This window comes from Toxorhynchites rutilus, chromosome 3 (genome assembly GCF_029784135.1).
Source record: "Toxorhynchites rutilus septentrionalis strain SRP chromosome 3, ASM2978413v1, whole genome shotgun sequence".
Taxonomy (NCBI): Eukaryota; Metazoa; Arthropoda; class Insecta; order Diptera; family Culicidae; genus Toxorhynchites; species Toxorhynchites rutilus.
This window is the reverse complement of record NC_073746.1, coordinates 65,233,313-65,252,954: the sequence shown is the minus strand read 5'-3', so window position 1 is coordinate 65,252,954 and position 19,642 is coordinate 65,233,313. Positions and strand designations below refer to the sequence as shown.

General features: G+C 37.8%; 1 protein-coding gene across 1 annotated transcript in view; it reads left to right on the top strand.

The window, feature by feature from the left end:
* The window catches only part of LOC129779452 (sodium- and chloride-dependent glycine transporter 2), a 34,367-nt gene extending 14,994 nt beyond the window's left edge, over nt 1-19,373 (top strand). Inside the window, exons 6-7 of the mRNA XM_055786937.1 lie at nt 18,384-18,814; nt 18,863-19,373. Of these exons, the coding sequence (XP_055642912.1) occupies nt 18,384-18,479 (96 nt within the window). The 3' untranslated portion in view covers nt 18,480-18,814; nt 18,863-19,373. The remainder of the gene's footprint in view (nt 1-18,383; nt 18,815-18,862) is intronic.
* Nucleotides 19,374-19,642: the final 269 nt, after the last annotated feature.

The following is a 19,642-nucleotide window of genomic DNA, read 5'->3' as shown; positions in this document are numbered from 1 at the left end:
CGTAGCAGGATTTTTTTCATCAAATATGATCGTCTATCACCTCTTGAGAGAATCTGAATAAATTTTTTTTAATTAATTTTTTCCATGTGAGAAAGGCGTTTTCTGCCTTTAAGGGGATGAATCAAAAACCAAATCCCTATTTTATTTTCAAAAAACGAAAAATACATGCAAAAAAAAACAAATAAAGAAAAAAAATTGTTTTGACTCGATTATCCGGAGTGAAAAAAAATCAATACTTCGGATAATCGAGTCCGACCTGTATCTCTGTATTGGGAGGTCCTACATAAACGTTCTAGGAATCGAATGAAAGCTGGTTGATAAGGCTAATAGAATTTCGTATGTAATGAAAAAAGACCGCACAGTTGACGTAGGATTCCGTCAGGATATCCATTGCATGCTGATTTTGGATATGTTTGAGGAATTACATCGTTTAACTCTTTGATAATGGCCCTGAGAAAGGCTGTTCGTTTGGTTGTTGGGTATCGATTGTTCATTCCACCAGTGTTTATAACCGGGTGATGATGACAGAAGGATGGTGATTATTCGTTGAATGATGCGTATCACGATAGAAGATACCGAAGTGGAATGAGATATGATAAAAACCGTCCTCTGTGGCTCTGGACAAGATGGCTCCTGTGTTATGTATGGATGAAATAAAGAAAAAAACTCGCCAATGTGGTACAAGATAATTATCATTATCGAACACAATTATCAATTTTTCGTACCAGAAAAAAATGTTACCTTATTATAGAAAACACAAATTTCGAATGGAAAAGTTAATTTTTACTTTCTAAGTGTTTATTCAACCCGTTTCCATTTTCACTTCAAACCCAACGGAACATGATGCTATATGCCTCAATGCGACTTTCAATTGAACTAACAGCACCTATTACGATGTGGGAATTCACTTTTTCGAATATTTTTTCACTCACCGCATGAACGAGCGGGAACACATATCGGTTTTTATTTATGAAAATTGAAATAAATCGTTTCATATTTCGAGTAATTTCAACACAGCCACTACCATATACAATTTTACACTTACATATGAAATTTCAAGAAATCAACCAACATCAACGTTCCAAATTTATTTTTTTTACTTTTTTTGTGTATCACTCACCTGCCATATGAAAATGCCGCCGACTTGCATATATTTGCAATGCCGATATCTCCAGACACCTTGGTTTTGGAGTCTGTAGTTTCATAAAATATATAATTTTATTCATTATCACTAATGTAATGAATTGTTATGGAGTGACCAAAATAATTGATGCAAAGCTCTCTATCAGAAAATGACCGAGAAATAAATATGAGTACAAGAAGAAGCTTGTATCTTCAACTTCGACCAATCAGAACGAGGTATTTCCATTTAGAGATTTTAGAATGCAAGGGGTGTAAGTGACTTGCTCGATTTCTCTTCATCAACTTTTTCTTTAGTTAATAACTCAATTGCAAAAACGTTCCAATTTAAGTTTGCTATAGAATCTGATAGGTGAGGTTCTGACCTATCTTCCACATTGTCAAATACAGCTGAATGTATTTGAGGCTAAGCTATGACCAAAAAAGAGAGTCGATGTAGAGAAATCGATCAAATTACTTACACCCCTTTCATTCTAAGCCCCTCAATTGTTTGATTGTGTTATGGAGTGCTTAGATCGATCGAAATAACTGAACAATAATTGTAAGTACATAAGCCGCCGCTTGTGTCATTAATTTCGGCCATTTAGAACTGGGTATTTCTGTTTGGATAGGGGTTGAGTTTTTACAATTGTTTGATAGTTAGTTTCATGGCATATAATATTTTATTCAATTGAAAAAATAATAATAATGGAGTACCGAAATCGATTGACGCACAAATCTCATTAACTCGTCATGAAATGATTGAGCAATAAGCGTTTGAAATTGGACATTTTTCACGATGCGATAGATTTTCGTTTTTCAATTTGTACCTCCAATATGTTACCGAAAGTCGGCAATTACTTCTCGGGTTTCAGTATAACTTGAGAAATAATAGAGCAAATGGAACAAAAATTGGAATGTAATGTGAGGATTTCACAGCAAAATAAATGTTCCTATGATGGTATGACACCACTACCTTCTCTGAAAGGGGAAGGGGGGGGGGATCTCATAAAAATATCACACATATTTCAACTAACCATATTCAAACCACACATGACAATTGAAAATTTTCTGAAACACTGAAGGAACGTGATAAGCGTGATAAGCGTTGTTAGTCCATTTGATGTTTGATGTCTATATAAATAAAAATGGATCGCCAAGTGTGTTGGTAAGCGCAAAACTCGAGAAAAGCTTTCCGTTTCCGTTTCGTTTGATTCGTCCGATTTGAGTGGTCTTCATTTTATTATATTTTTATATCAAACATGTATTCCATGTAATGAAGAAACATGTTATTTACAAGTGATTGAAGAATCTTGAACGAGAATTGTGAATATTATACGAGAATATTATAATGACGAGTTTTGGTAGAAGTACTAGGAAATTTATAGTAAAAGGGGATTGTAAAGAGTCAATGAGAACGTTGAATATTCGCCTATTAAGAAAACGTGAATGTTTGAAAGTATTCATAACAAAAAATCCATTCTGGAAGGGACGAAGTTTGGCGGGACTGCTAGTCTCATGAATAAAAATGGAAGGCCAAATGTGTTGCTACGCGCAAAACCCGAAAAAGGAATGGTCCGATTTGAGCCGTCTTCATTTTGTTGTATTTGTTTCTGCCCATAGATCAATATAATCTGAAACCCCAGATTTCCTTCACTCCCCCCTTGGGTGATTTTTCGCTTTTCAAAAAACTCAAACTTTGACGGATGTGCGACACTAGTAAATGAAGTCCGATTGAGCTGATATTTTGCATAGGGTAGTTTTTCGTGGGAATCAACATTTTTAATCAAGTTCCCTTTGAAAATTCGAAGGTCATTTTTCCCCATATATCCATTGGAACTCTAGCGCACATTCTGTGAGTACAAGAGTTCCAAGAGAGGATTTTTCGCGCGAGTACAGTACATATCCTCTAAGGGATAAACAAAATTTAAACTATCAATTACTATCAACTATTTCATTATTTGTTTCTTTATCTTTGAAGAATACAGCAAAAACTAAACGGAAAAAAAACTATTTGTTTATTAATATTTTTAAAAAGACGGGTGGGTAATGTCGGGGACATAACCGGAGTGACGTAGGACTATACAAAGGGGACAGCTTTTGTTAAATATATATTTTAAATATATTGTTTTATTTTCTTCTCCTACGTGAATACCTACCTATCTATCTGAAAAATGGATTAGTTTACTGTTTACTCTTTATGAACATGTTGATGGTTCTGAAAAGAACTTTTGGTGTTGTGTTTTTGTTATCACTCGATATTCCCATCTTGTTCGGTTAAACCTTCCTGTTTAGCTATTGCGTTTGCCACTCGCCACAGCTTTCACAGTTGGAAAATTTCTTCCCATCCAGCTTGTGACATGTTGTTCAGTAAATTACATTTAATGCGACGTGCCGGAGAAACACTTTGCCACTCACTGAAACTGCTTTGTTCTTGATGCGGGTTTTCTGATTGTCGTGAGCAGCTTTGCAAGCCAACTCGAGCACTCCGACGGCCGAAACTCCATAATCGCTGTTAGGTATACTGGTGCTCCGGCACCAATCCGTTCGGCCTAGTTACCCTTGCGGAGCAATCAGTGAATGCGACCAACAGGGAACTGGAGACCTGCACGGTTCGAGTGAGACTTTGCCTTTCCCTTAACTTGTCCTCCTTTGTTACGTCCACGATGCCGATGCCGTACAACCACACGGGTTTACGGTTTGAAAGAAAATAAGATATTTTTTTGGGGTCCGCGTGTTTTATACTCTAGCGGCACACACTCACAGGATAGAGACAAATCGGAGACTCAGCCAGAGGGGCGAGTCCAACGAGACGAACGAATGAGCGTTAAAAGGGAGCGATGGCAAAAAAATACATTCATTACGATTTGTTCGCTCGTTGGATTCACATGTAGGCTAAAAAGGGTCCTTTTCAGGATCACAAAATTATCTTCAATCTAAAGAGTTTATTGTTTTGTTATCACTCGATATCCCCATCTTGTTCGGCCACAGCTTTCACAGTTGGAAAATTTCTTCTCATCCAGCTTGTGACATATTTTACAGTAAATTACATTCAATGGCACCACGCATTACCACCACTCAGTATCGGATTGGAGGTAATTTTAACCTGTAATTGAACATTTGCGATGACAGTGGTACAGTGTCTACTTTCAATGTGGGGTCATAATTTGGATCTCTATGTTTACAAAAATGTCCAACTAAATAAAGGGTGTGTCACATCAAATTGCATCACGGAAAAAACGCTGTAGAAATTCAATTTTTAGGAATTATATCTTCAGCTTTCGCTTATAATCAGATAAGAGTGTATAGATCACGTTGGCCATGCTTCACTGTCAATTTTTCGTAAATTTGGAAAAATGTCGTCGAACGAAAAAGAGCGTCGTGAATTAATCCTGCGCACTCATTTCGAGAATCCGGAGTTGTCACATCGGGACATCGGTAAGATGCTGGGAATCGTCCAATGCACGGTCAGCAGAGTACTAAAACGATACTTCGAGAACCTAACCATCGACCGGAAGGTAAAGAACGGCAAAAATGGATCACAAGCGCGTAGTTAAGCAGTTTAGACGTGATCCGAGAAGTTCGGTCCGGGATGTCGCCAATAAGCTGAATTTGTCAAGTTCATTCGTCCAGCGGACCAAGCAGCGGGAGGGCCTGCGTACATACAAGGTTCAGAAGGCTCCTAACCGTGACGAAAGGCAAAACATGGTGGGGAAGACGCGAGCCCGGAAGCTGTACACCGAAATGCTGACGAAGCCGCACTGCCTGGTAATGGACGACGAAACCTACGTCAAAGCGGACTTTCGTCAGCTGCCGGGCCTGTTGTTCTTCTCCGCAGAGGACAAATTCAGCGTTCTGGAGGAGATTCGCAAGCAGAAACTATCCAAGTTTTCCAAAAAGTACATGGTGTGGCAAGCGATCTGCTCTTGCGGAAAGCGGAGCGCCCCCTTCGTGATGACCGACACAGTAAACGGGCAGGTTTACCTTAAGGAGTGCCTACAGAAGCGCTTACTACCACTATTGCAGCAGCACGAGGGCCCGACCATCTTCTGGCCGGATCTCGCTTCGTGCCACTATTCAAAGGACGTGTTGGAGTGGTACGAAGCCATCGGGGTCACCTTCGTGCCAAAGGAAATGAACCCGCCCAACGCGCCGGAGCTTCGCCCAATAGAGAAATATTGGGCGATTATGAAGCAGGCCCTCCGGAAGAACCCAAAAGTTGTCAAATCGGAGGCGGACTTCAAGAGAAAATGGATTGCTGTTCAAAAAAAACTACAACCTGACGTTGTACAGAACCTTATGGACGGGGTAAAGAGGAAGGTGCGAGCATACGGACTTGGGCTCGAAGTATGAATAAAAAGAAAATGCCAAAAGTTGTTTAATAGTTTTTATTTTACTGTCTAAAATTTTCAAAAGGATCGGTCTACTGGGCGAATTTCTACAGCGTTTTTTCCGTGATGCAATTTGATGTGACACACCCTTTAAGTCGCATTACATGTCCGTCCAATTAGCTAAATGTCGAACTAATTGTAGATTACTGTACTTTAAATCTGGAAACAATTTAAGAATTGGTGAAAATTGAATAATCAGGAAAGTCTCCAACTATCAATAAGCTCAGAACAACTGCCAAAGTCACATACTCATCAGATCCTGGCAAACAAATTATGAAAACATCAATTTGTGTTTTATTATTATTTTGGATAATGTTTTAGAAAGCATTGAACTTTATTTCCTAAACTTTTTTTGGAATATTTAATGGCCCTGAAAAGCGCCTTGTTTTATGGAATGGTTCCAATTTAGAAAACTTAGTACTCGTGGTTTTGAAAAAAACCATTTCGAACGCCTTCGATGCCGCCTTGTTCTGGATTTACCACCAAACCAGTTTGTATAAAGAACAAACTTTTTTCTTCTGCTACCTGATGCCGTTTTGCGATTGCGTTTGCCACTCGCCACTCGCTGCAACTGCCTGTTGTCTTGATGTCCACCGAACCGAATGTGTTCTGTTCCGAATGCAGGTTTTCTTATCGTCGCGAGCAGCTTTGCCAGCTAACTCGATCACTCCGGCGGCCGAAACTATATAACGCCGGCTAGGTGGACTGGTGCACTGGTACTAACGCGCTCGGCCTAGCTACCCTTGCGGGGAACTCCAGATCAACACGGTTCGAGCGGGATTTTGCCTTTCCCTTCACTTTTCCTCCCTTACCATGTGCAGACATGGCTGCTTGGGTTGGTTTGTTGATGTGTTGTGATGCGAACCGATGTGGCGTACGGTTTGGATGAGAATGATCGTTACGGCAGCGGAGCGGGGATTTTTAAGCTGACTGGCTGGCTCGAGAATTACGCATGTGTGAGACTGCGACCAATGTTTCCCTCATTTTTTTTCTTTTTCCTTTCCAATCGTGCTTCATTCTATTTCGCTGCTGCTCTGGTTGCCCGTTTTGGTCGGTACGATTTGAGGAGCACAAAATGGACCAATCAAAAATGGGCACATAGGGCATTTTAACAATGCTTGATATTTCACAATTATTCAATTATTTATCTCATGAAAAATGAAATGTTATTCGTTATGATAGATGCGTAGATATATTTCCTATCAATTGATGCAAAAACCTTTGCGATCTATTGAGAAATGCTCGAGTTATAAGCGTTCCAAATCTTGCATTTTTTCCTACTTGTTCAGTGCCTAGATTTTCATTTCACCCCCTATATCTTCCGGTTAGACGTAGTCCTACGTCAAAAAAACGAAAATAATTCAATGAGAAAAAAAAATTCAAAACTAATAATGTTATTAACAGTACAATGTGTATACAATTTCAGCTTTTCTGGTTATCCGAAATGATTCTGAATTATCAAAGATATCGCTATATCAAATTAAAAATTTTAGCACATTATTTATTATTTCGATTGTTTGAAAATAGTGAAATAAAAAAATAGTTCATTGATTCATGCGATAGAGGAATGTATACAGATTTTATTCATATAAATTTGAAAGAAAACTGATCAGTAGAGCTTGAGATACCGCGTATGCCAGCTTGTAAAAAATACCCAGCAAACATTAAATCGTATACCGAGCTTCTATACAGCATCATCAACCCCAAATTTTAGGTTGTATATGATGCACCTAATTGGTATATAAATGCAAAAATGGAGGCGCATATATGTAAATCGGTTACATATTACTAACATAGATAATAAGAAAAATTGTCAAAGTATTGGACTCCCGGCCCCGTGAGGCTAACGCCATATGAGCCTTGATAAAAATATATATTTTGGAAAAAAAATATGCGTAAATGAAAAATGTTTGCGAATTAGTTTGGATGTATACACGACTTATACATGCATCTGGTACGACTATTGTCATATATATATTCGATTTACTATAGGCATAGAAATAAGTATAATTATAGAACAATTAAAACTCGTACATATAATACGAAAGAGATGCAATCGGATACATTAGTCCTGGTTGTCGATTGCATATTAGTGGAATGTCATGAAATTTATATATATAGAAATGGTTGGTTAAGTGGTTAAGTAATCAAATAACAGGTAAAAATAGTCATTCAAAATTACAAAAAAACATTATACAGGGGAACTTCGTGGGGGTGGGGGGTGAAAGCGCTGAAAGGGGCTAAATCGGCAGTAAATGATGAACTGAAACATTTTCGTAAACGCGCAAGTGTTGTTCTGATGGTTCAGTGGACGGATCTTAGTGAAACATACGATCGGAAGCTGAGGATTAAAGAAATGAGATAATTACCGCAACCTTTCGGACTACGACATCGTCACAAACACAACTTTAACACGTTGAGCCCAGCGTCGGTCCCTGGGGGCCGACATTGAGCTTTTTGGTACGAAAGTGCTGACTGACTGACAGTTATAAAATAATAAAATAAAAACATATATGGTTTGTTTTCGGATGTTTTACAAAATTTGACTACTTTCTAGTCGTATTGCTGTTTTCTATTAATACAATAAGTATCTTTGTGAACTGGAACCGACACTGATATTGTGCAAACTCTCTTGATGCGCGCTGAATGGAAAGCGGAGTAAGAAATAATCGGGGCTTAACGTGTTAACCATTGTCCATATCCGGAGAATCCATATGCGAAAAGGTTATCGAAATTTCTGTGCCTGCAAGCAAACAAACAGGACCCTGAAGCAAAATTTGGAAGCCAAAAGACCACTTGTGCCTTGAAAGTTTTACAGCAAGGTTTTGGCGAAGTACGAAGGATGCTTGTTGATGGATGACGAAATGTACGTAAAGATGGATTTTGGACAGCTGCCAGGCCTGATATTCTAGAAGGGCACTGCTAGACGAGACATTCCCAGCAAACTTAAGCTCGTTTTCGCTGATAAATATGCCAGGAAGTGCATGATTTTGCAAGGGATTCGTAGCTGTGGATAGAAAACCAAGGATTGCGGAATGTATGCCAAAGTGTTTCGGGATGCTGCAGACATGAAGAGATCGTGGAATAAAATGGCTTGACCAACAGAGAGTCCAAACTTTGATGAAGCGTATCTGAAGAAAAGTATGAAAATTCATCAACCCTGTAAACGAATAATTTTTAAAATAAATTATCTACATTCTGATATAGACACATTTTTTTGTGTTTTTAACCAATCCCGAGATACAATTGGTTTTTTGATTCCGGATTCTAAATGAATCAAGCTTTAATGAACAGTATAATCATGAAAAAGATTAACTTCATCTTCTAGTTGAACTTTTCCATCATTATTTATTTATCTTACCCAAACAGCAACACAAAAAAGTAATATAAACTATATTTCTTAGTTTTTTATTATGCTTCGATATAACGTACAATTCGATACAACGTACAATTTTGAAAGTAAAATGTACGTTATATCGAAGTTTCCCTGTATGGTGTATTATATTCTCAATTCCGATCTAATATGATTTACTGTTGAACGATTTTCCACAGCGTGTAATACAATTTTTCGCAGCACTACAATGGTTCAATTTTTACGTTCATCTGCTTCTTGGATGGCACTAACGTTCCCAGTGGAACTTTGGCCTTCTCAACGTAGTTGAGATATCTACACCGGATAAAATTTGAATGTATTTTGGAATGGCAAGATCTAGAATACGCGTTACCACAGTGCAAACCGGAAGAAATTTCTTTGACGAAAAATCCCCCGGCCAGAACGGGAATCGAACCCGAACCCCCGGCATGATAATGTGGGACGCTAACCACTCGACCACGGGAGCCTGATATGCATATATGATTTTGTTCAGGTGCTATGGTGGCTTTGAGTTTATATAACGTCTTAACATCAGACGTGATAGGTCCTCCAAATCATTCTAAAGCCCAGAAGATCATAGTGTCAATGTGCTCCATATTTTTAATTGATATGAATATAAAAACCAAGTAATCTTCCTTCCGTTTACATTCGTTTACATCAATCGACCATTTGACGAAATGAAAATCCGAAGATCTCATGTGTTACAACTTGCGAGAAAGATTATTTTTAGGTAACCTGAAAAGAAAACCTGTACAATTAATTGGATCGGCTATACATTCTATTATTTATCGCATCTTTTCCCATCGAGATCCAAACGATGGAAAATTCATTGTGGGAAGCCTGAGAAGGTAACTGAGAGAACTTCTCCAAAATCAATCATCCCGGTGTTATTCATAGCGTATACACTTTATAGAACTCCATTCGCGACGGCGGAGAGTTATTATTAGGAAACCTGTAAAGATTACCAGAGGAAATCAAAAACTAATCGGACCGGCGGTATATCGAACTCTAATCTGGAAGAGTTATCTTTTGGAAACCTGAGAATCCGAGAGAACTCCTTTAGAAACCTGAACCTGAAATATTATGCATCGCGCGTACGCTTTATAGGAATCTCATCGGGACGGAGGAGAGTTATTTTTTGATAACCTGAGAACTTCTCTAAATCCAATATTCCCTGCAATATGGTCCGTTATCAACGCGCGTACTCTGCACCGAACTTCAATCGCAACGGTGGACAGTTATCTTTCTCTAGGTAGCACAACGAATAGCAACTTACAACCGTTCTTCTTATGGGCTTTGGGATGTTCTTTTTCGGACTTGCTACTAAAGTCTTGTCCAGTTAGAATCCGTACGGAAGAAATCATTTATATCTCGGAGATAGAATGACATACAAAAAAGAGTGATCAACCAAAAGAAAGATATATTCTTGCACTTTTACAAAAAAATGTCCTTAAAATTATTTTTCTTCATTTCTGATGAAACTTCTCACTTTTCTGGTGATTCCTCCCATCAAACGTTGCACAGTGGCAGTGTCGACCTCTGTGGCCAGTTTTTTCCAGAATCTGGTCATCCCTGCAGCGTCCCGAGCCATTTTTCCGGTCTTCTTTAGCTTCCGCTTCATAATCGCCCAATATTTTTCAATTGGGCGGAATTGGGGGCAGTTTGGTGGGTTGAACTCCTTCTCGATAAAATCCACCCCGTTGTCGCGGTACCACTGGAGAACCTCCCGGCTATAGTGGCAACTCGCTAAGTCAGGCCAAAACTTAACGGGACCATTGTGTGCCTTTATGAAAGGCAACACACGCTCCTTCAGGCACTCTTCCTTGTACAATTTCGAATCCATGGTCTTTGTAGTGATGAAAACCGGCGTCTTCGCACCACAGGTGCATATACCCTGCCAGATCATCATCTTCTTGGCAAATTTGTCCATGAACATGAACTTGAATTTGGCGGGGACATCGCCTCGTGCCGTGGAAAGATAAAATTTTTGTCCCGGAAGTTGGCCGAAGTCCATTTTTACATAAGTTTCGTCATCCTGGAGCAGGCATCCATGGTACTTCGTTAGTACCTGATAATACAACTTACGAGCGCGAGTTTTCGTCACTAGACTCTGCTTCATCGTCCTATTTGGTTGCTTGATTGCTTTGTAGGAATGAAGTCCAGCTCGGTGAATGATTCGTCGAACGGTACTACGAGCGGCACCGTATTTCTGAGCGATATCATGTTCGGACAGTCCAGGGTTTGCTCTGACGGTTCTCAACACCTTCCAATTCAGCTGACGATCGTAGGTTCCGCTTCGACGCTTCTTTTGAACCGCCCGGTCCACGCTGTTCCGCTCGCGGAATCGTCTGAGCACATCACATACGGTAGTTTTAGCGATATCCAACTGTTTCGCGATCTTCGCACCCGACCACGTTGGATTGTCAACGTGGGTGTGCAAGATTAATTTTCTTCTTCTGTCTTCCATGTGGAATAACTCCGGACTTACGGCACGAAAAAATTTGAAACTTTTACCACCAGAAGAGGAAACATTTGTAAACAAACCGCTGTAAAAACTTTCTTGCAGCGGCCACTGACTGTGCCGCTGTAAAATGTGCAACGCGTACGGATTCTAACTGGACAAGACTTTATAGAGATCCGTCATTCGCAGGTGAAATTTTTATTTCATATTCTTCGTGAGAGCGAAAAAGATAGCTACGAAGATGGCACTACAGAAATGTCAAAATTCGAGAAGGAAAAGAACAGAAAATTCAGGTTAGGTTTGATGCATTAATCAATAACCAGAAACCGTGTACGTCAATTGAGGGGCTAAGGATGAAAGGGGTGTAAGTGATTTGATCGATTTCTCTACATCGACTCTCTCTTTTGGTCATAACTTCGCAGCAAATACATTCCCAACTGTTTTCACAATGTGGAAGGTAGGTCAGAACCTCATCTATCGGATTCTATAGCAAACTTAAATTGGAACGTTTTTGCAGTTGAGTTTTAACTAAATAAAAAGTTGATGAAGAGAAATCGATCAAGTCACTTACACCCCTTGCATTCTAAGCCCCTCAATTAATCTCATTGTACGAGATAACGAGATTTTTTAAGTTTTATCCAAATAAAACCATATTTTTAATGGTTTTAGAAGAAAAGATCCTCAAGTGTTGTTCACTGTAATGTTCGAGTGGTGGAAAACGTTATTTTGTTATTTTATGATCTACTATACGCTTTGAACGGAATAGTGCTCCCGTGGCCGAGTGGTTAGCGTCAAACCTAACATGCCGGGGGTTCGGGTTCGATTCCCGTTCTGGTCGAGGAAATTTTTCTTCAAAGGAATTTCCTCTGACTTGCACTGTGGTCACGCGTATTCTAGAGCTTGCCACTCAGAATGCATTCAAGGCGTGTTACTTGGCATAGAAATCTCAACTAAGTACTAATGAAAATGACGCAAGTAATACTACGTTGAGACGGCGGAGTTCCTCTAGGAACGTTAGTGCGTATAAGAAGAAGAAGAAGAAGAAGAAGAAGTATTTCTCGGACATTGGAATAAGTATAAAAAATGATTTTACATAAATCAAAACCGAACTTCTTGAAGTAAAACGATTTCGCTGGATCCAGTTTTCTTCCAGTTCTTTGAGAAATATTATTGGCCCCTCTGGTACCAGCAATATTGCAAGAGCAGTGGTACGACCAACTGCAGAATAGTGTCGCTATTAATCATTACCAGGGTAAATAATGTTTATAGAGAAAATTCAGTGTAAACAATCTGAATAAAATGCACATAGTGTAGAATTCGTAAATCACCATGCTTGCACTCTGCGATGCTCTAACCCCAACGCACATCTCAAAGAGTTTAGCAGTTTTCCATGCACGGAACGAAGCCACAGGGGCTCCCACCCGTTAAAAAGGCCTCGCACCAGTTGTCTCCTTCCTTCCACGCACCGGTTGTCTCCACGAGTAGAGCAACCAACCTAAATACAGTCCACCTCTAGTTCCCAGCAGACGGAACATCAAGTTATGCGATTTAATGTTTGCTGGGTAGTTTCGAGAAAAAATGGTATCAATGTTTTGTGTCAAGGTAGTAGGGTAGGGTGGGGTTAGTTGGTCATAGGGGAAAGTTGGTCATGTTCTGCTGCTAGAAAAAGTAAGAATCTACAATAAAAAGATGAAAAAAATGATATTTTATGCAGACATACTTATTGAAATTTATATTTCAGTAGTGTTCGGAATTTGAATATAATTTCTATGCATGATTCAAATTCCGAACACTTTATTTTGAATGTAAGTTTGCTGGACTTTAATGTTATAAATAGTCGAATAATGACAGCCTTGATATTCTTTGGGTTATAGGCTTCATTTTAACATCATTTACAAGTGTTGATTCAGCCTATATTTTATAATATTAAGCATTTGCAAAAAAAGTGACAGACAATGGTAAAATGTTTGCGTTAGCAATTTCCGTGAAATACAAGGAATGCTAATTATTCAGTTTTTGCAGTTTTTTCAACTTATTTGATTGTTGTTTTCATATTAAGTAAAATTGATATTCTTAGTCAGGTTTTCAACTAAAACCACGATAACAAAACCGGGGTCCCGAAGTAACAGGTCGGACTCGATTATATACTGATTCGATTAAACAGCCATTCCATGCCAACGCGATATAGTGGTTTTCCGATTCCTTTTTTTTCCTAAAATAACTTTTTTTCAAAAATCATAACTTTTGAACTACTGGACCGATTCAGATGATCGACATATCAAATTAAAGCCAGTTGGGGGTTTTTTTAAAGATAATACACCTGCAAAAATAAATTTCATAATATATATTTATTTGTCTAGTCATGGTCTCGAGACCAAGTGCGCTGAATTTTTGATATGTTTTCTTGAAAGCATAAAAGCATATTGTTTTACATAACATATCCAGAAGTCAGAGATGTCATTCTTTGCGAGTGAAATATTTTTCCAAAAAAGACTAGCAAATTCGCTTTAATTTGATATATCGATCATCTGGATCGGTCCAGTAAATGCATTTTTGCTGTTCGGAATTTGAGACAAAAGTGTTCGGAATATGAATCAGTGACATAAATGGTGTTCAGAATTTGAGACAAATGTGATTAATATAATTTTTAGTTTTTCACCATGAAAATATATTTGAGGGACTTAGAATGAAAGGGGTGTAAGTGATTTGATCGATTTCTCTACATCGGTCATAACTTAGCTGCAAATACATTCCCAGTTGTATTTGACAATGTGGAAGATAGGTCAGAACCTCATCTATCGAATTCTATAGCGAACTTAAATTGGAACTTTTTTGCAGTTGAGTTATTAACTAAAGAAAAAGTTGATGAAGAGAAATCGATCAAGTCACTTACACCCCTTGCATTCTAAGGCCCTCATTTGTAAATCTTTTTTTTAAGTGAAATGAAAAAGAAGGCTCTATTGTATTCAAAAATCAAATTAATTTCGCGAAAAACTACCATTTTGAGTGATGAGACACTGTTTAATGGCCATCAAGGCTTAAGTGTTCGGAATTTGAGACAAAACGGTAATTGTCTTATTTATATTTTTTGCTGTAAAATTTCCATTAAATATAATAAACGCTATCATTGAATATCAGAACTCACAATAATGCATTGAGTAATGTAGCATAACTGGAGGCTATTTATATATACTTTGGGGCGAACGGTACAAATGTCATCAAAACAAATGCAAGCAAGAATGCAAGCGGTTGTGCGTCGCAGGGAAGCCAGGTGATTTTTTCAAAAGTCTTGACATGGTACGAGAAAATGTTTTCACCATAATATCGGAGGAAAGTTCTTTACACAAAAATGGAACTGTGATAACTCTATCTGTTTATTTCAACTTTGAAAGTTTGGTTGTAACTTAAACCATATCCTTGAAACTAATTGTAGAAAAGGTATGTAACCGGAAAACCTTCGACTTGTGAAGTGGTCGTTTGAAAGATCTTGGTTAATCTATTGCATAGTAGGGCCAAAATGATAGAAATCCAATGTCACAATAACTCGAATTTCGTGTGCAAATGAACTAATGTCTTCTAGAGACAATATGTATTCAGACCGCTTCGTTCGCTGAGACTACTGTTTTGACGATATTTTCGGCCAATAGTAATAATTTCATGGAAGTAATCTATATATATAAAAATGGATTTCTGTCTGTCTGATTCTTATGGACTCGGAAACTACTGAACCGATCAACATGAAAATTGGTATGTAGGGGGTTTTGGGGCCCGGGAAGGTTTTCGTGGTAGTTTGAGACCCTCCCCCCTCTTTAAGGGGGGGCTGCCATACAAATTGAACACAAATTCCTATATTACTCGGGAATTAATCAAGCAAATGAAATGAAATTTGGCATATGGAGGTTTTTGGGTGCAATAAATGATTCTATGGTGGTTAGACTCTCCGCCCCCTCTCTAAGGGGGGCTGCCATACAAATGAAACATAAATTTCTGCATTACTCGAGAATTAATCAAGCAAATGAAACCAAATTCGGCATATTGAGGTTTTAGGGTGCAATAAATATTTTTATGATGGTTAGATTCTCCACCCCCTCTCTAGGGGGGGCAGCCATACGAATGAAACGCAATTTTCTGCATTACTCGAGAATTAATCAACAAAATGAAACCAAATTTGGCATGTGGAGGTTTTAGGGTGTAATAAATGTTTTTACGATGGTTAGATATTCCTCCCTCCTCTCTTAGGGGGGGCTGCCATACAAATGAAACACAAATTTCTGCATTACTCGAGAATTAATCAACCAAATGAAACCAAATTTGGCATGTGGCAGTTAGACTATCCACACCCCTCTCTTAGGGGGGGGGGGGGGTGCAGCCATACAAATAAAAGACAAATTTCTGTATAATTCGAAAACTAATCAAGTAAATGGAGCCAAATTGTTTGCGAATTGTGATGCGAATGTTTTAAGGGACACGAAACGTTTCCATGGTGAATAGACACTCCTCCTCTCTCTCTTGGGGGGAGGGGGCTAGTATGAAAACGTGAATGTTTGAAGGTATTGATAACAAAAAACAAATTTTGGGCGGGACGAAGTTTGCTGGGTCAGCTAGTATCTTTTAAAAATCCACGTACGCTGTCATACTGAAATGTCTTCACATATTTCATAATGTCTTCAAAATGTCTTCACAAAATCAAATGTCTTCAAAATGGAGACATGTCTTCAAACCTGGCATCTCTGGTTCGCCACAAATGGAAGAGAGACGAAATCGCTAGAAAAGATTGCCCGACTAATTTTTAACAACGATACTAATTTGAATTTTTCATTATTTTTCGAAGTTATTCCATTACCAAAATAATATCTTGAACAACAAAAGAAATGAATACACATTGGAAATGTTCAATATTTATAGTAAAGGTTGAAAAAGAAAGGTTCTTGTATCACTTAAAAAACATAACTATGTAACATATACAAAAGACACAAATTTATATATTCAAAATTTGAAAAAAATGAAATTTTCATTAATTTGTTTTTTTACTTGCTACATTATATTAGTTAACTGTTTTTGGTTTGATTTAATTAATAAATTTATAATGAAGGAAACGTAAAATGGAAAAACGTTTATTATTTGCTCAAAAAAACATGCCTATTATTTACCAACTTACCCCGTGTGTGGGGTTATTTGGTCAATTTATTCTGAAATATAAAGACGTTAAAAATGAAAGGAAATATCAAATAACCATTTTTCATCGAAAAAGTAAAAGGTAAGCTTCATTGTGGCACATAACATTCTAACGCAAAGCTTCGTACTACAAAGTTATAGCCAAATTTATTCAAAAATTACCAACTTGCCCCGTCCTACCCTACCAGATTATATATCGCGTCACTAAAATGGCTCTATCTCGCTAAATAATAAGAGTTCAGGAAAATTCTCTCAAGGGCATTGTTCGCGAGCAACCGTTATGATTTTCGGATACTTCACAGACAAAACAGATATTTAAATTTGAACACAGAACTTAGCGCGAGCACATATATTTTACCGATTTCCGACCGTATCTTTCTGTCTATGATTCTGTTCTCTGTCCTATCCTGTCTACAATCAGCTTTTTCTATATTCTATTGCAATCAGCTGTTCTATCACATAAGAATAGAGCGATCAAAGCAATATCTGGGAAAACTCTACTCTCCCGAGAGAAATGATCCCTTTTTGTATGTTGTGTGAAACAGACCAAGCGTTGTTGTGTTAGTAAAGAAACACACAATATCGCTGGCACGTTGTGAACTACGTTTGGGATGTTCAAATCATTCCGGCACGAACAGGCATATTTCTCAACGTCTAGACTTCAGAAATATGAAGAAATTTGAATATTTTTACCCAGACATCAACATTCGAAAACCTTAATCGAAAAATTAAAAAATAAAGTTTTTAAATGATGTAATGCCAATGAGATTCAGAAACCAAGCGTTTGGTTCTGTGTTTCATCTCGGGGTTTCAAAGCGGTTGGATTGGCGTAATTGTTCGGCCGGCGAATCGTTATGGAAGAAATTACACTTTTTTATTTGCCAAAACACATGTTATTATTATCCATCCGCGTTATTCGCCATGTGAAGCGAATTACTAAGCTTATCTCAGCGGAAACCCCATTTGGCACATTTCAGCGTGCCGTGATAACGTTTTGAAAAAGTTAACGATGTGAAAGCAAAAATTGAGAAAATTTCCTAGAAGAATTATTAGTTTGAGAATATTTTATATCTAAATTCGCTTGTTGCCAGTCAAATACTTTCGTGACGTGACAACACCTGACTTTATGCGGTTTCCAACTGTTTTACAATAATGTTGTATTTTCAGCTCCGTTTCACAATATACCAAAATACTTTTTTCTGTGATTTGTTAACAATAGATGAACGTAAATTGCGGTATATGAAATTTTACAGATAACTTGCAAGAGCCCATCGAAGAAATATCGGCATGCATTTTATAATGTGACAATTTGTCACTGACAACACGCTCTGCGCGTAAAACAGGATCCACAAGCGTTCTCATGCATGATTTTTTCTCACTTTCCTCTTAGATCTCCCCTTCCAAGGATACTACCAATCATTTTTCTTTAATTATCAAGAACAGAGCTCAATGCCATTGGAAACATTTGTCGAATTCGCTTTTGGACCGTCAAGAATTCTCATTGAGACAATTTTCAATTAAAGAAAATGTTTCTTGATGAAATTTACAGGATTTAGTTACTATATTATAAACTCGTGATATGATTGGTTGATTAATATCTTTATCATTTTTTCAGTTAAAAATTAGTTTGGATAGCTCAAATATTTGGTGTTTGTAGTCATTGCATTCTTTCTCACGTAATGTTTAGTTGTGTTAACCTCTTTTTGAACCTCTATCATCCTACTTACTATATCAAGAATATCTGTTCAATCTTTCGGAAGATTTTGCATGATTTTTTAAGATTTTTGAAAAATGGTCGCTATATTGTATAGTCAAATACACCTACTTGTTGATCGAAAAACTTCGTTTCAATGTTCCATTGCAGATAACGTCGATGGTTGAAAGGCAGCAACAATGCAACATTTTGACGGTACTACGAAAAAAACCGGTGAAATTCTATGGTGCGATCATGATTCAATAAATAATAAATTTTTGCCTTACCGTCGTTCAAGCCGTGGCACTCCCGGGAACATTTCTAGCGCAAGTGAAACCATTTCCAGTTCGCCGGTTCATTTTTATACAGCTTATTTTTACCGAAATAATTGAATCGCTGTCGTAACGATATGGTTTATAACGATCACAGTAAAATTCACGCAATTCGAAAGTTTAGTTTTCTCTGGTTTGGTGAAAGCATGATGCCTCCTTTCGCCTCCAGATTCCGTATAAAAACGGACAGTTTTGGATGATCTGATGGTTAGATGTTGCAAAATCGTCGAGCTAAACGCATCCCGATCACCGAACGACGGAAACATGAAGGTAATTTAACACCATAATTAACAATTCAAATATTAATATATTTCGTAGATTTCTACAGAACACGGATCATTCAGTGATGGCAGCTCTGATTCTGGCCGTGCAAGGATCGTATACATCTTAAACTGTTGCAGCGGTTGGGACAGTTCAGCTGTGAATTTTGGAAGTAATCGGTGTTCTGCTGGTCTTCGAGTGCAGAGCGACGGCTGAAAAGGGTGTGGTCTCTTCATGGAAATCTAGCATGAGAGCAACATAATGGAGGAATTACCGGCTTGGTGCATAGTGATCATACGCCAGATGATCATGTAATAATCTTGTGGTTCAATACGGATGTTAGCTGTTTTCGGTATGAATTTTCTAGGTTCACCCGTATCTTTGAACATGCCAGGGGTGTTATTGAGTCTTGTGACCTCAACAAAGTTGTAATAAAAATGACACGAGTTAGACTAAGTTGAGAAGGCTTTCTAGAACGTGGTGCCCCTGAAGTGGATGTTCTTGAAATGGAATCAAAAGAACTGAGTTTATGGTTACAATTGTTACCAAAAGTTAACATATTCCAAATTCAAATGATGTATGTTGTATATTTTGAATGTTAGTTAGTTATTGAATGATGTTAGTTAGTTATTGATTAAGATAACAAATAAGAGAATTGTATTCTCACAGGTATTGATGTAAAACAATTTTTGAATGCATCACATAGTTTCTTTTGGTATGCCTGTAAATATCATTGAAATTAATTGGATTCTTCAATAATACGTATATAATACAATAATAAATATATAACACGTAACACCATCACATTGTTTGAACTAACAAATTAAAAATCTTTTG